The sequence below is a fragment of the Spermophilus citellus genome (genome assembly GCF_964194105.1).
Source record: "Spermophilus citellus genome assembly, chromosome: 7".
NCBI classification, from domain to species: Eukaryota; Metazoa; Chordata; class Mammalia; order Rodentia; family Sciuridae; genus Spermophilus; species Spermophilus citellus.
This window is the reverse complement of record NC_138188.1, coordinates 29,385,828-29,402,330: the sequence shown is the minus strand read 5'-3', so window position 1 is coordinate 29,402,330 and position 16,503 is coordinate 29,385,828. Positions and strand designations below refer to the sequence as shown.

Here is a 16,503-nt window from a genome sequence, read left to right as displayed (position 1 = left end):
AAACCATCAGCAGAAAAACTCAGAAACTTTTTTTTTTTTTTTTTTTTTTTAGAGAGAGTGGGGGGGGGAGAGAAAGAGAGAGAGAGAGAGAGAGAGAGAGAGAGAGAGAGAGAGAGAGAGAGAGAATTTTTTAATATTTATTTTTTAGTTCTCGGTGGACACAGCATCTTTGTTTGTATGTGGTGCTGAGGATCGAACCCGGGCCGCACGCATGCCAGGCAAGCGCGCTACCACTTGAGCCACATCCCCAGCCCCCAGAAACTTTTTATTAACTTAAATCCTACTGTTGTCCCCCTTGTTCGAGACCTACCTGCAATCCATTTGGTCATGAAATGCCAAAGAGGCTCCCGAGTGCTCTTCTTGGGGTGAGGTCTCTTTCCTATTGACACCGTTGGTGGCTTGCACCAGTAATCCCAGCAGCTCAGGAGGCTGAGGCAGGAGGATTTCGAGTTCAAAGCCAGCCTCATCAGTGGTGAAGTGTTCAGCAACTCAGTGAGACCCTGTCTCTAAACAAAATACAAAATAGGACTGGGGATGTGGTCCAGTGGTTGAGTGCCCCTGAGTTCAATCCCCAGTTCCCACCACCCACCAAAAAAAGCCCACATGTGTTTTCTTTTCTCCTTTCTACTAAGTAATAACTATTATTTGAAAAAGTAGCGTCACATTTAACAAGATACTTTTACATAAGGAAAAGATAAAATAGGTGATTTTGTAACAATGGAATATATATTTATTATGAATAGAAATCTTCAGTTCTCCACAGGCGAGTCTGGGGAACAAATACCAGAAGGGAATTGCTTTTTGTATTTTAATCCAGGTTTTTGTACTCATGTACATCTTGCTTGCTGGTCATGTAAGGGAAACATGGACCAAAAACAGGTGCTCAGCAAAATGAAGAGAAAACAAGGTGGGAGAGCAAAGAAAACTTTCTGAGGAGCTGTCATCTGAGAAGAGACCCTCGTGAAAAAAGGGAAATACAGGGGTAAGGGAATTTGGGCCCCAAAGCTAAAACATGTTGGGGAAATAGCAAGAAGGCTAGAATCACCAGTATCAGGAGAAAAAAAGGTGAAAAGGAAGGTGAGATATATATAAAATCAAGCAACAGTAAATAATAAAAAATAATAATTGGGGAGAGAAAGCCCAGTCTGACTCCTTGGCAGCCCAGCTTGTCAGAGAGGCCAGTTCCAACAGCTCTCCCAAGCAAGCTGGTCACAGTTCATTGAGACTAAAGGCAGCCAGGCCTGAGCTCTGTCCTCCAACTAGAGATGGCAAAGAGCAGCTGGCTTCTCCTTAGCCATCATTGGGACAATCCAACCCTATTGGGAGCCTTGAGGCACGCATGAGGGAAATCCTTTACAGGATGCCAAGACTGATCTGTAAGCTTATCTCAGGACAGAAATCAGACAACATATATGGCCCATGACTCCAAGAACAGGCAGCCATGCTCACTACTCCTAAACGAGTCATTAAAGAATGGAAGTTAAAGACGGGAGCTCCAGTTATGTGCTCATTTCCCATAATAAAGTCCAGCTTATAGAGTTCATGGATTTTCACAGAAATTTGTCTACTTGAACTTCTGCTTGTTTGTCATGGTTCCTTAGTGAGGGTCCTGGAGAGTGGGTTCTTTCCTCATTGTGGTCAGTAACTGTTCCTCAAAATAGAGAAGCTGGTCAACTTCAAAGCAGTCACTGGCCCGAGGGACCACTTTTTCGAGACACTCCCGGATCTCTGTTTCACTGGCATTCCGATGCCTTGCTCTCTTGAGGTAATTGTAGACCTCCTCAAATACTTGTGTTCCCAGCTTCTGCATGGCCAATCTGCCAAAAAAAAAATAGAAATTATTATAAAGAGTTATCCATGGAGATGGCCTGCAAAAAAATGTGGTTTTGAAATTATTGATTATATAAATAACATCGTCATCCTGGGATTTAGAAAAAAGAAAAGTAAGATACAATGTCACCCTAAACATTCAAAACTATTCAATAAAGAATCCTTGAATGTCCGTTATGTTCCAAGTACACTTCCAGGAATTGTGTATATAGCAGTAGATAATTTAGGTAAATTTTTGCCTTCATGTGTGTATCTAAACACACACACAAACACACAAAATGTATGAGCTAGTTTTAAATTCTTTTATATTAGAATATAATGCTAAGTATCAATGATAATTCCTCTGAAAGGAAAACTACCCCATTTACAACAGCCTCAAAAAACAAAAAACAACAACAACAAAAAAACTTGGGAATCAACAAACATGAAAACTACAGAATGCTAAAGGCAGAAATTAAAGAAGACCTTAGAAGAGGGAAAGAAATGCCTTGTTCTTGGATAGGCAATATAACCATACTACCAAAAGCACTGTACAAACTTAATGCAATTCCAATCAAAATCCCAATGACATTCCTCATAGAAATAGAAAAAGCAGCCATGAAATTCATCTGGAATATAAGAGACCCAGAGTAGCTAAAGCAATCCTTAGCAAGAAGAGTGAAGCAGGTGGCATCGCTATACCAGACCTTAAACTATACTACAGAGCAACAGTAACAAAAACAGCATGGTATTGGCATCAAAACAGACTGGAAGGCCAATAGTACAGAATAGAAGACACAGAGACTAACCCACATAATTACAGTTATCTTGTATTGGACGAAAGCACCAAAAAACATACATTGGAGAAAAGATAGCCTCTTCAACAAATAGTGCCAGGAACACTGGAAATCCATATGCAACAAAATGAAATTAAACCCCTCTCACCATGTAAAAAACTTAACTCAAAGTGGATCAAGGACCTGGGAACCAAACCAGAGACACTGCATCTAATAGAAGAAAAAGTTGGCCCAGATCTCCATCAGATAGAACACTAATCTCTAGGATATATAAATAACTCAAAATCTTAACACCAATAACAAATAACCCAATCAATAAATGGGCCGAGGATTGAATGGACACTTCTCAGAAGATGATATACAATCCATCAACAAATATATGAGAAAATGTTCAACATCTCTAGCAATTAGAGAAATGCAAATTAAACTACTCTAAGATTTTATCTCACTCTAGTTAGAAGGCAGCTAATAGGAAGACAAACAATAATAAGTGTTGGTGAGGATGTGGGGAAAAAGGTACACTCATACACTGTTGGTGGGACTGCAAACTGGTGCAGCCAATGTGGAAAGCAGTATGGAGATTTCTTGGAAAGCTGTGAATGGAACCACCATTTGACCCAGCTATCCCTTTCCTTGTACTATACCCAAAAAGCATACTACAGTGACACAGCCACATCAATGTTTATAGCAGCACAATTCACAATAGCTATACTGTGGAACCAACCTAGATGCCCTTCAGTAGATTAATGAATAAAGAAATTGTGGTGTATATACACAATGGAATATTATTCAGCATTAAAAGAGAATAAAATTATGGCATTTGCAGGTAAATGGAGGGGGCTGAAGAATATAATGCTAAGTAAAGTTAGCCAATCCCAAAAAAACAAATGCCGAATGTTTTCTCTGATTTAAGGATGCTGATTCATAACGTGGTTGGGGGAGGGCATGGGAAGATTAGTTGAACTCTAGGTAGGGCAAAGGGGAGGGATGGGAGGGTAGGGAGCATGGGGGTAGGAAAGACAGTGGAATGAGATGGACATCATTACCCTAAGTACCTGTATGAAGACATAAATGGTGTGACTCTACTTTGTGTACAACCAGAGATATGAAAATGTGTGCTCTATATGTGTGATATGAATTGTAATGCATTCTGCTGTCACATATAAAAAAGTAAAGTAAAAAATGGGGGAAGGAGAAGAACTCCTTTAATAATTACTCATCAGCCATTTTCTACCCACTTTACCTTTCCAATCTCATGTAATCTTCATAATGGATTTATGAAGGGAGACATTCTTTTTAATCCCTATTTTACAGATGGAGATCTGAGGCCTAACTCGGTGGCATTCAAGTTGGTGAGTTTTTTGTACAGTCTTCAAACTATAAAAATTCATTTTTAATGGCTCCATAATGTTCTACCGAGTTAATGTGTGAACATTTACCTAATTATTTCTACATTAAATATTTAGTTTTTTTCTACCCTTTCACTATAACAGTGTGTGAATATATGGGGCTTATAGATTATTCATTTAAGTGAATATTTTTTGGCATCAGATTTTTAGGAGTGTTTTACATGGCTATATTCACTCTGTAAATTCATATTTATATTTATGGTTTCTGTATATATGTTGTGCTTGATTAAAAGAATGTGGGCTGGTCACAGCAGCACACATCTGTAATCCAGAGACCTGGGAGACTGAGAGTTCAAGACTGACCTGGGACAAAGTGACATCTGTCTCAAAAAACAAACAAACAAAGTAAAAATTTTGTGGGAATGAAATTATTACATCAAAATGTATAAACATTTTTATGACTTTAACCTTAAAGAAATATTTCTCTATTCATTCAGTGGATTTGGTAAAAAGAAAATGTCTTTTTTTTTTCTCTTCGAAAATGTTAAAGCATCAATGCTAACCAGCAAAGATGGATGTTGACAACAGCATTGAAGGCATTAGAGATTTTATTTCATGAGTTTTTATTGTTTGGGTGGTAGAGTGTATACTCAAATGCAGATCTCAGAACTCCAAGTGCTGAGAAGACCAGCAGCCCTTGGACTTGCTGTTATCCAGTTTGAATGTTTTACTTCTATCATGAAACTTTCAGGACTGATCCCAACATTCCTGACATCCCTAGTCACCTCAGACATACCAGAAATCCAAACAAATTTTGGATTTTGCTGACACTTATCAGACCTGGCCCTGCCCCTCTCATTCACTAGTAACTTCAGCAAGGAGCCTGCTGTCTTCCTCCCACCTCCTACTCCCATCACCACTCTTGACCTCAGTGTTCCTGGTCTCTCTAGTTTTGGACTACCTGACACCCAATGACCATTTCCTCTACCTAGCTCGGTTGCCCTTTCTCAGGATGAGACCCTTGAATTCATCAGCCTGAATGACACATGGCCTGGGATTTTTATCTTTTTACTCTCTGATTATTTCTCTATACCCTCCAACCATACTTATTCCAGCCACTTTTTACTTCAGAGTGGCCTTCAGTCCTTTGACCCTACCACCATGATAACAGCCACTCCTTCCCTTTATACCCACACTTCCCACCTTCCCCCACTTAAATTTAATGGTTGCTTGACGATCTTATACCCTCATTTTTGCCTGGAAAAGTCCTAATGGTAAAATATAATCATACATGGACCCATGACTGTACCCAACAAAATATTTCTGGAGAAAAGTATTCAGTTGTGCCAACAAGTCTCATTTAAGTTGATGAGCACAATTCACAATGGTGCTTGGTACTTCCCAGTGATCCTACTATACTTCCCTAGTATCCCTTTGTTCTTATCCAAAATGACTATTTCATACCTTCTGCATTATTCTTAAGCTTGCTCAGCCCTCACCTTTGTTCTCACTGAATGACTTCATCTCATATCTCCCTGAGAAAATAGAAGTGACCACATAAATATTCCCTTATCTTCTCAGCAGCCAAACTGCAGTGACCATATACTTGGTTTCCTCTCCTGTCCCTAATGGAGGGATTATTCCTGCTTCTATCAGAGACTCAACCTACCTGAGAGCTCTGGATCCTGGCCTCTGTCACCATCTCTGTGACTTTCCCTGGAGCAGTTATCTTCTTTCTTTCTCTCATCATCTCTTTCTACCTCTATGGATCATTCTTGTCAAGAGACCACTGTAACCTATTCCAAATAAAAAAACCTCCCTTAACCTTCACATTCCTCCCCATTTCTCTTCTGTTTCCTTTGGTGATATCGCCAGGATTTTCTCCTGTCACATTGGTTGCTTTCTTATAACCTCCTCTGCTGACTCCTCTTCCTCCTATCCTGGATCTCTACATTTAGTAGTACCCCTAGGCTTAGTCTCAGACACCCTTTGTCCTCTGTTTTCAGGATGCCTAAGAGAAAACTCCCTCCTACCTAGTCCCAGATTATCATTGTTCATATGCTGAGAATTTTATCTGATATGTTTTGTCTGATATGTGTCCTGTGCCTCCACCCTGCTTTTCACTTAGAACTCCAGGCTTGTGAACTAATTGCCCACTTTTTGTCCCCAGTTGCTAGTCTAATAGGTATCTCATGTGATTTCAGCAGGGCTAAAAAAGGGTCTTAATTACTTCATCTCTCCCTCTAAAATATATGCTGGTTTTATGATATTTCCTAGCTTAAATGACACTAGTATCTATCCAATTTTGTAAGTCAAGTTATTCTTTTTTCCATATTTTTACTGATGTGTTATAATTGTACATAATGGTGGGGACTCATTGTTACATATTTGTGCATGCACACAGTATAAGCAATATAATTTGGCCAATGTTGTTCCCCAGTATTTTCCTTCCCCCCACTTCTTCCCCTCTAGTGTGTTCCTTTTACTCTATTGATCTCTCTTCAATTTTCAGAAATTTCCTTCTCCCCTTTCTTTTCTGTCTTCAACATATCAGATAAAACATACGAATTTTGACTTTCTTAGTTTGGTTTATTTCACTTTACATAATGTTCTCAAGTTTTATCCATTTTCCTGAAAATGGAATAATTTCATTCTTCTTGATGGCTGAATAAAACTCTGTTGTGTATATATACCACATTTTCTTTATTAATTTATCCATTGATGGATACTTAGGTTGGTTCCATAGTTTGGCTATTGTGAATTGTGAAATTTGGCTATAAACATGGGTATGTATGTATTGCTATAGTGTGCTGACTTTAATTGTTTAAGATAAATACCAAAAAGTGGTTTAGCTGGATCAGTTATTCTATTTTTTAAAATTTCATATCTTTTTACTTATTTATGTTGTCTTTCTTTTTCTTTTTTTTTTATGGTCCTGGGGACCAAACCCAGGGTCTCATACATGGTAGATAGGCATTCTACCACCAAATTATATCCATCATCCATATTTCTTTTTAAACCTAGTATATTTTTAAGATGTACAACATGATGATTTTTCAGTGGGGATATCAGAGATTGAACTCAGGGGCACTTGACCACTTAGCCATATCCCCAGCCTGATTTTGTATTTTATTTAGAGTCAGGGTATCACTGAGTTGCTTAGCACCTTGCTTTTGCTGAAGCTGGCTTTGAATATGCCATCCTCCTGCCTTGGTCTCCTGAGCTGCTGGGATTACAGGCACCAGGTGATAATTTTTTTTTTCCTGCAGTGCTGGGGATGGAACCTAGCATCCTTCACATGCTAGGCAAGTGCTCTACCACTAAAATACATCCTTAGCCCCCATGATATCTTGATATACTTAACTTTCTATACCTTTATTTCTCACATTAATCTCATAGGGATTAGCCAGACTTCTTGTGTTCCACAAACTGATGAAGAAACAGTTTTTCTTTTAAATTTTTAATCCATCATGGACTGATACATGGATCTACTGTCCATAATAGGTAGTCTGTGCCTCATTCAGACTTTTCTGATGAATCCAGGAGGGAATCAACAGTGGAAGCACTAGGAAATCTGTGAATCAGTTTGGCAGGTAAATAGGACACAGACAGATGAAGGTGAGAAGCACATGAACGTGATGCTTAAAGAAGGCTTAGTATTTGACTTAGTATTTGTGATTTTTTTTTCATTTTATGATGATTCAAAATGATATGTGTACAGTTGAAACTGTACTTCGAATTTTGAATTTTTATTTCCTATGTTAATGATAGGCAATATAATTTCTCTTGTGATGTTGGGCAGCAGCAATGAGCTGCATCTCCCAGTTAGTTATGTACTCATGAAAGTAATCAATTTATACTCTGCAGTGTGCTACATTGCCAGTGGTTTTTGGATATGGGTGTTCAATAAATTATACAAGATATAAACACTTGATTATAATAGTGAGCTTTATATTAGATGATTTTGCATAATTTTGTAGGCTAATAAGAGTATTCTGAGTGTTTAAGTAGACTAGGGTAAGTTAGGACATTGGGCATGTCAGGTATTAAACACATTTTTGACTCGAGATATTTTTAACTTAGTATAGGTTTATCAGGACATAACCCCACTATAGGTCAAGGAGCATCTGTAGTCATGTCACCTATTGATGATAAGGGAGTCCAAGAAAGTGCCCTTTGCAACTGTAACAACTAACAGTTTTTTGAACTTTCTCTAAATGCCAGGGCTTATACCAATTTACCTCCTCATATCATCCATTAAATCTGCATAACCCTGTGAATAGATATTATTGATATTCTCATTTTTAGATGAGAAAATTGAGATACAAAGAGGGTAAATAACTTTTCCACTGCCACAGTCTGAAGTGGTGGAATGAGAATTTGAATAGTTTCACTCCACGGCTTATTCTTTTCATCAGCGTGATATGGAATTTGGATTAAGGAGACTGAGGTTGAATCTTTGCTCTGCCCTACATTGGCTATGTGATCTTGGCCCAGTTACTTAATACTATAATCTGAATGTTAGTATCTCCCCCAAATTCATTTGCTAAAACTAAATTCCCAGTGTGATAGGCTTAAGAGGTGAAGCTTTTGGAATAGTGATTAAGTCCTGAGGACTCTGGAATGAATGGGCTTACTCTATAAAAGAAATTGCAAGGTGTATCTGGCCCTTCCACCATATGAGGACACAGATGGTGACATCTATGAGGAAAAGGTCCCACCAGACACTGAATCTGCTGGTGCCTTGATCTTAAACTCCCAGCCTCCAGAACTGTGAGCAATAAATTTTTGTTTGTAAGTTTCCTTGTCTCCAGTATTTTATTATTAGAAGAAACAAACGAACACATTTAACCTGAGCTTGAGGTTTTTCATTTTTAAGGGGATTTACACACACACACACACACACACACACACACAACAGAGAACTTGCCACCACTCAATAGCTATTGCTTTATTATTATGGACATTAATGTTGCTTTCCCCATAGTGAGTGGCACAGCACTATTATTTACATTTAACTGGAAACCTCAATTTTATAGTTTCATCCTTGGTTAAGGAATATTTAAAATATTTTTAAAATTTTCTGTAGATGAATTTGGAAAGCATAAAAACACAAGGTGGTGAGTAGCACAGTAGTAATAGTAAAAACATGTAATTAAATAGAAATAATCATGAAAGTTTAGCAGAGAGCATAAAGAGAACACATAGATTATTCTTCACACATAGTTTAAGAAAACTCTGAAAATGATTCTATGTACTATGTGAAATCCTTGAGCATGAAATATGTATGAGTCACTGCAGGAAAGTATTGGTGCAGTGCAATGTCCCTTTAACACTGCCATTTCAACAACCATCCCGGACTAACAAGCATCAGGGATCTTCATTGAGGATGACTTCATACCCTTTCTCTCCTCCTCTAGTCTTTTAAATGGCTTTGTATGAATCAGCTGGGTGAAGACAGAATGGCTCTCTCCACAGAGTCAGACAACTGTGCTAGTTGATGTTTAGTAGCACGCACCATGCGCAGATTGGGGCATGTGACTTTAAGGAACTTTTCTGTCCATGGTGCATCCCTTCTGCTCTGTCTACCCTGGGCAGGTTCTTGAGTTCATGTGTTGGTTTGGTATCTTGTTAAAGCCAACCATTCCAGAAAGGATTCTTTTATTTGTGACCTAAATTCCCTCTATTATATAATCACAATAAATGAAGATGGATTAGACTCACTGACTAAATAACAAAATTGAACTGGGTGCTGTTTATAAAAGACACACCTAAAACATAAGGTCATGAAAAAATTGAAATAAAAAAAAACTATCAGGTAAATAATAGCCAAAAGAAATGTGGGGGAGCCATACTAATATGAGACAAGTAGATTTTAAATTTAAAAAAAAATTTAAAGAAAACATTATTAGGGATAAAGAAAGTTATTACATAATGCAACAGTTCAATTCACAAGGAAGAAATCAAAATTTTAAGCTAGTATATATCTAATAACATAGAATCAAAATATGTAAAGCTCACAGAGAGAAACTATCAGATACATCTTCATAATATAGAATTTCAATATGCCTTGCTCAGTTATTGATAGGTGAAGCATTCAAAAATATTAGTAGTGCTTAGAATATCTGAGTAACATACTAAATAAGCTGAACTTAATATACATAGAGCCAACCCCACACCAACAACTAGGAACACACATTCTTCTCTGTCTCAACACATGAAATACAATTGTTAAAAATATTTAATAAAAATATAGACTAAACATTTACACGTGTGAATAAATTTTAAAATATTTTTAAATAAATTAAAGGGTCAAAGAAGAAATTGGTCATGCCATAAACAAACTCATTTCAGGCTAACAAGACAGTGAGAGGTGCCCCCACACTGCAATGCCGTGGTGTAGATTGATTCTTACACTGGGAACACACATGTAGTATTCTGCAAATATATTTGAATATTTAAATATTTGGGGATTCATAATACACAAGATTCTATTTAAGAGGACTCTTGCTGCTGGTATGATTTGAGAAGTGAGGACAGTGTTCTCTGTGCAGTTCAAGTTATAAAAGGAAGTCTAAGTTTCCTCAGAGAGAGGACTGGGGTTGGGGATGGGGCAAGGGATGATCCCTTTAGTTAACTGGGTCTCTCAGGTAAAAAGAGCTAACTTTTTCATTTTTTTCTCATCTATTTATTTCCTCTTTTAATTTTTTAATTAAAAAAATTTTAATCAAGAATAAAAATCTTTAATTTTTTTAGGAACTCTTAAATATCATTTTAGGCCAGGTGTAGTAGCCCATGCCTGTAATCCCAAGTTGCTCAGGAGGCTGAAAGCAGGAGGATCACGAGTTCTAAGCCAAGTCTCAGCAACTTAGCTGCTTAGCAACTCAGTGAGACCCTGTCTCTAAATAAATTATTAAAAAGGACTGGGGATGTGGCGCTCTGTGGTTAAGTGCCCCTGAGTTCAATCCCTGGTTAAAAAAAAAAAAGCAGAAAGGAAAAAAATGTATGTGTGTGTAAATATATACAAAAGATGTGTATTTATGTGTGTGTGTGTGTGTATATATATATATATATATATATACATATATATATGTATATATATATATATACATATATATGTATATATATATATATATACGTATAATATTATATACATATAATTTTAGTCCAAATGCTTCATTTATAGGTTAAGTGCTTTGCCCAAGGTTGAACAAGCAGTTGGAGACAAATAGGAGCCCAGATCCTGGGTTCTATACTTTCAGGCCAGGAATCTTTGGGCTGCATAATGTACCTGAACATAGGAGACCTGGAGGAAGGTTTCCAAAGATTCCAAAGCTTGCATAGCCTGGGGCAAATCCTGACTATGTGTTTGGCTGGTTCCCAAGCTTTCTTAGCTCCATGAAACTCCAAGGGAGCTCTTTCTCCCTCCATTAACATCCCCTAAGTCCAGTGTTTCCTTTTCCAAATTTCTTCACTTATATCTTCCCATGCCTGCTTTGCCCCATCAATTAATTATTGAGTAACCTGTGTGCCCTTTAATTATTTATCTTTATCTTATTAAATCTGCATTAAAATATCACACTGTACCCCGCAAGTATGTACAATTATTAAATGTCTACCAAAAAAGGTTTTTAAATGTTTTAGGAAATTGAAATATCAGCTACTTTAATTTGATCATTACAGTATATGTATATCAAATTATTACACTATAGTCCTTAAATATATACAACTATATAATAATTAGTGAACTTTAAAAAAAACTTTATTGTTAAGAATATAAACTTCTGGAAAAATCTAAAAAAAAAAAAAAGAAACTCACTACATAACTAAGAACAACCATTAAAACCAGATAATTGACATTGATACATTATTCTCATCTAATACTCTTATCCTGCATGTGGAAACATGCACTTTCCCCAGTTATCCTATAACACTGCCTTTTAGCAGAAGCCTCCAGAATAATCATGAGTCACATTTCCTTGTCATGTCTCTTTAGTCTCCTTTAATGATCTTGACTCTTGAAAGTTAAAATACAGTTGTTTAGTAGAAATGTCCCTCAATTTGTGTTGCATGAGCCCCTAAGATTTTTCCAACTTTTACCCTTAGGTTATCCCCTCTTATCTATCTATCAATCTCTATTTAGATATAAGCCTAAAAGGCAATTTTAGGAATTGAACTTCCTGTTATCTTGGGGTATTCTTAGAGTGCTCCGTGTATACTAGTTCAAGTTTCTCCCTTGAACTGGGTTCACAAAAACAAAAGCCCTAGTAGTAAGAAGAGTAGGATCTTGTTGCATTCCTGCAGTTAACTAGTGATTCTTCCGTACAGCTCTATACCTGTTGTCTGTAAGGAATAGGACTTCTCTTCAGGAAAGGAAGCTGTTTGGGAGGTAAGATTCCAGCTCAAGAAAACATGTCCTGACCCAAATAGTTCCCTGCACACCCTGTCACATTGCATGAATACCACCACCGAAGGGCACACTCAGGGCAAAATGGATTGCTTCTCAAAGTATCTATTTGTTTCTGAGTATAAGGTTCAGGGGCTACAGAGCTGAGCATGGTGGAAGGAAACTGAAACCCATCAGAAACTCTATGTGCTGGCTGGGATTCTGCCACTGACTTTCTGGATGTGCCACGTTCAGAGCCTTAGTTACTTCATTGGCAACTTAGACTTCTTTCAGCTCCAAATGTTCAGATTGTAATTATGGGTGAGAGCTTGGGAAGATATTCTTGGCTTAGAGGTGATCTTTAAATATTTGTTGAAAGAATAGAAGAAATCAATTATTCAAATGCCTCAAACTAGACATTCTGTAAGCCAAAAATTTTACTCTTTCTTAAAATATCAGAAGAAAGAAAGTCTTTTAAATTACTTGTGATCAGATGAACTGTTATTACTCTGGAAAAGAACGGTAAAAGGAAAGGATACCTGATGCTCTTAAGGGTTTTTAAGTAAAAGGGACTTTTTGTTTTGCTATGTTTTTGTGAAAAAAAAAGTGTGTATGTGTGTGTGTATTTAAATTTGAGATAAAATTACATGTAACATTTTCCCCTTTGAGTGTTCAGTTCTGAGATAGAGAACGTTCTATTCTTTATCCAGCCCACTAAATTCCCTTGAACTCTTTTAAAGTTAATTCATTTCCTTTCCCCTTGATGATACTGATCTGTCTTCCATTCCTTTTTTCCCAGAATATCATATAAATGTAATTATTTAGAATGTCTGTATAAGTCAACTTTCCATAACTATATGAAATACCTGACTTATAACGTAAAGACAGGTTTACTTTGGCTCATAGTTATAAAGTCTCAAGTTCAAAATTAGGTGGCCCCATTGGTTTGGGGCCTCTAGGGAAGCAGCACATCATGGGGCCAATGCATGTCAGAGCAGGTGGTCACACCTTGAGTCCGTGGGGTGGGGGAGAGAGAAAGAGGGGAGAGGGAGAGAGGCATAGAGGGAGAGAGGAAGAGGGAGAGAGAGAGAAAGGCACAGCACCAAAGATCTAAGGACTTCCCATAAGTTCTCATAAGGCCCAGCATCCTAAAGGTCCATAACACTTCCTAATACCATCATGTTTGGAACCAAACCTTTATATAACGGTCCTTTGAAGAACACTCAACCAAACTACAGCAGTAGCTTTTTGAGAACTGGCTTTTTTTACTTGGCATGATTTCTCTGAGATTTATTCAAGCTGTGTGTTTATCACAGTTCATTCCTTGTTATTGCTATATATTGTTATGTATAGTTGTACCACAATTTGTTTATCCATTCACAGTTGGACAACATTTGGGTTGTTTCCAGTTTTGGAAGACTATGAATAAAGTTGCCATATATATTCATATATAAGTCTTGTATGTTCATATATTTTCATTTCACTTGGATAAATACTGAGGATAACAATTATTGGGTTGTATGGTAATTGTATATTTAACTTTCTAAAACATCACCCAACTGTCTTTCAAAGAGGCTGTTCCATTTTACATTGCAATCAGCACTGGATGAGTTCCAGTTCCTTCATATCCTTGCAAGAATTTGGTATTTTCTTAAAAACTTTTATGCTAAGTACTTTTTATCTACCTTTTAATTTATTTTTATAGACTCATGAGTATGCAATAGAACCCGTATTTTACAGTTAAGGAAACTGAGGCACAGATAGTAAGTAACAACCATAAATGGCACTATATGGGGAGCAAAAATTGGTTCTTGTTCAAGCTTTGCTCTAAGCTGGCTATGTGACTTGGTCACTCACCTTTCCAGGCCAGTCACTATCTTCCACCATCAAATTAAGCCATTAATTTCTGGAATAAACTCCCAGTTCATCTATAATATCTATGAATCATTCATAATTGTGATATATTGTTAATAATGTAATGTGTATATAGATGGTCTTTATCAACTAAAATTAAAAAACAAGTTTTCAAATTTACAAGGTTTTTCTGGGGCATTAGAACATGAAAGGATTTATTAATAACATGGATGTGTATAGAACTATTCTACCCCAAAAGATGGCTTTCCACAGACACTAGCTTCTATTTCTCTCCATCACTCTAAGAGTGCTGTTTCTCATGGGTTCTGTAAAGAGGTGAACACAAAGTGCAAGTGCAATGCAAATTGACTTCACTAAAATGGTAGTGCAAAATTGAAAAAGATGCAAGATTTCACAGTGATGAACCTTATGTTCAAATATTGTCTGTCATTGATAAGCAAGTCTCTAAGCTTTTAATAGTAATTAGCTAACTCCTGAAGAACAGAAAAAAAACAGCAACAATGACAACAGATGCCTCAACAAGACCATTAAACAATTTTCCAAAGCTGATTTTATGATTTTACTATGCTGATTCCTTCCATGTCTACTTAATCTTTTCATGTGGGTGTCCAGGGCTCAAATGCTAGATCTCTTCTGTCCTGTGTCCACATTTAGTCTGAAGGCTTTAAGTGCCTCCCATAAGCTATTGATTCTCAAACATGAATTTCTCCTTTTTCCCCTGAACCCCATCCAGACTCATATCAATTACCCTCTTAATATCTCTGTTTGGATGTCTGGTATCTTGTGCTTATTATATCCAACTGAATTTCTAATCTTTCCTCCAAAATATCCTAAAGTTTCAGCCTTCCCCACTTTGTTTGCCATCTCCTGCCTTCCAGTTGCTCAGAACAAACTGAGTCATCCTTGATTGCTGTCTTTCTCTGATACTGTTAGTCTCATAATCAGTTAAGTTAGTAAGTCCTCTCAGCTCCTCTCCAGGATCTCAATGCTTCTCACCATTTCTAGTACAACTCTGGTCCAACTACCATGATCTCTCACCTGACTGCTAGTAGCCTCTTAGGTGGTTCCCTGCTTCTAGTCTATCTCCAAGTCCACAGTCAGAGTGATCTTCACTCCTTTTCCCAAAATAATTGTGCTCCCCATCTCACTCAGAGTAAAATCAAGGTCCTTTTTGATATGGTCTATAATATCCTGAACAATCTTTAGTCAGACATCTCCAAACCTATCTCCTCTCTCTCTCTCCATTCACTCCATCCCAGCTGCCCTGGCTCCTTGCTCTTCCTTTAACATACCAGGCACATTCTACCCCAGGGCTCTCATACCTGTGGCTCCTTCTGACTTAGACTGCTCTTTCTTCAGGTATCCACAAGTGTTTCTCCTTCATCTCTTTCAGATCTTCTCAGAGAGATATACTCTGACCACTCTCAAAAACTGTAGCTTTTACCCCCATGTTGTGTAGCTTATCCACCTTCTCTGCTTTTGCATTTTCTTTTTAGTATTTGTTACTTTCTAGCATGGTTTGCTTTTCCCTCATATTTTATGTTTTGACCATATTCTATGATAATCCACTAGAATGTAAGGTCCATGAAGGCAAGGGATATTTTCACTTTTTTTCTTTACTGCCTAGTAAAGTTCTTGACACATAGTTAATAATAAATGAATGAATAAATGTCTTGAAAGTCAAATAGGAAGGACATAAGGTAATTTCATTTAAAAATATATATGTCCCTACTATCTATTGTAAGATTAGTGCATAGTAAAATTTATAACCTAATCTGGAAATATCAGCTCAATTTTAAGGTTTTTAGTTGTTGTTTCTAAAGATAAACTTTCTCCAAAGAGTAGTTTTTGGTACTTCTTATGATATTTTCATCCCTGCTTCAAGTAGACTGGCTCTATGGAGACCATACAATCATCTTTGGATAAAAATTACCTCTGATATTTATCTGAGTAGGAAGAAACATGTCTTATTTAAAAAAAAATTCTATGTGGAAGGAACTATGCTTTTGTCTGTCTTCTCTCACACTTTGCACACCCAGGCCATCTGAGGAGCAATTGAAGTCTGCTAAAGCTTCTGGAAGCCCCAGGCTGCTCTGCCACCTATGTGAGGTCACCAAGAAGGGCGACTCCAGAGGCCTCACCTCTTGGAGGGGGGTGGCCATGCTGACAGTCTGCTGGTGCATTAAATAAGGCCAAGGGTAGCAGCAGAAAAGACCAGATCCTTCTGTTCTTAACAGTATTTTAGCTTAACAGCAGAAAATGCTTAACCTGTCCCCCTTCCTAGAAA

General features: G+C 37.3%; 1 protein-coding gene across 5 annotated transcripts in view; it reads right to left on the bottom strand.

Moving 5' to 3' along the window:
• Positions 1 to 740: 740 nt before the first annotated feature.
• The window catches only part of NEK11 (NIMA related kinase 11), a 319,132-nt gene continuing 303,369 nt past the window's right edge, over positions 741 to 16,503 (bottom strand). For all 5 annotated transcript variants that reach the window (XM_081301665.1, XM_081301666.1, XM_081301667.1 and 2 more), the window contains one exon: positions 741 to 1,817. In XM_081301665.1, coding sequence (XP_081157791.1) covers positions 1,598 to 1,817 — 220 coding nt within the window. In that variant the 3' untranslated portion in view covers positions 741 to 1,597. The remainder of the gene's footprint in view (positions 1,818 to 16,503) is intronic.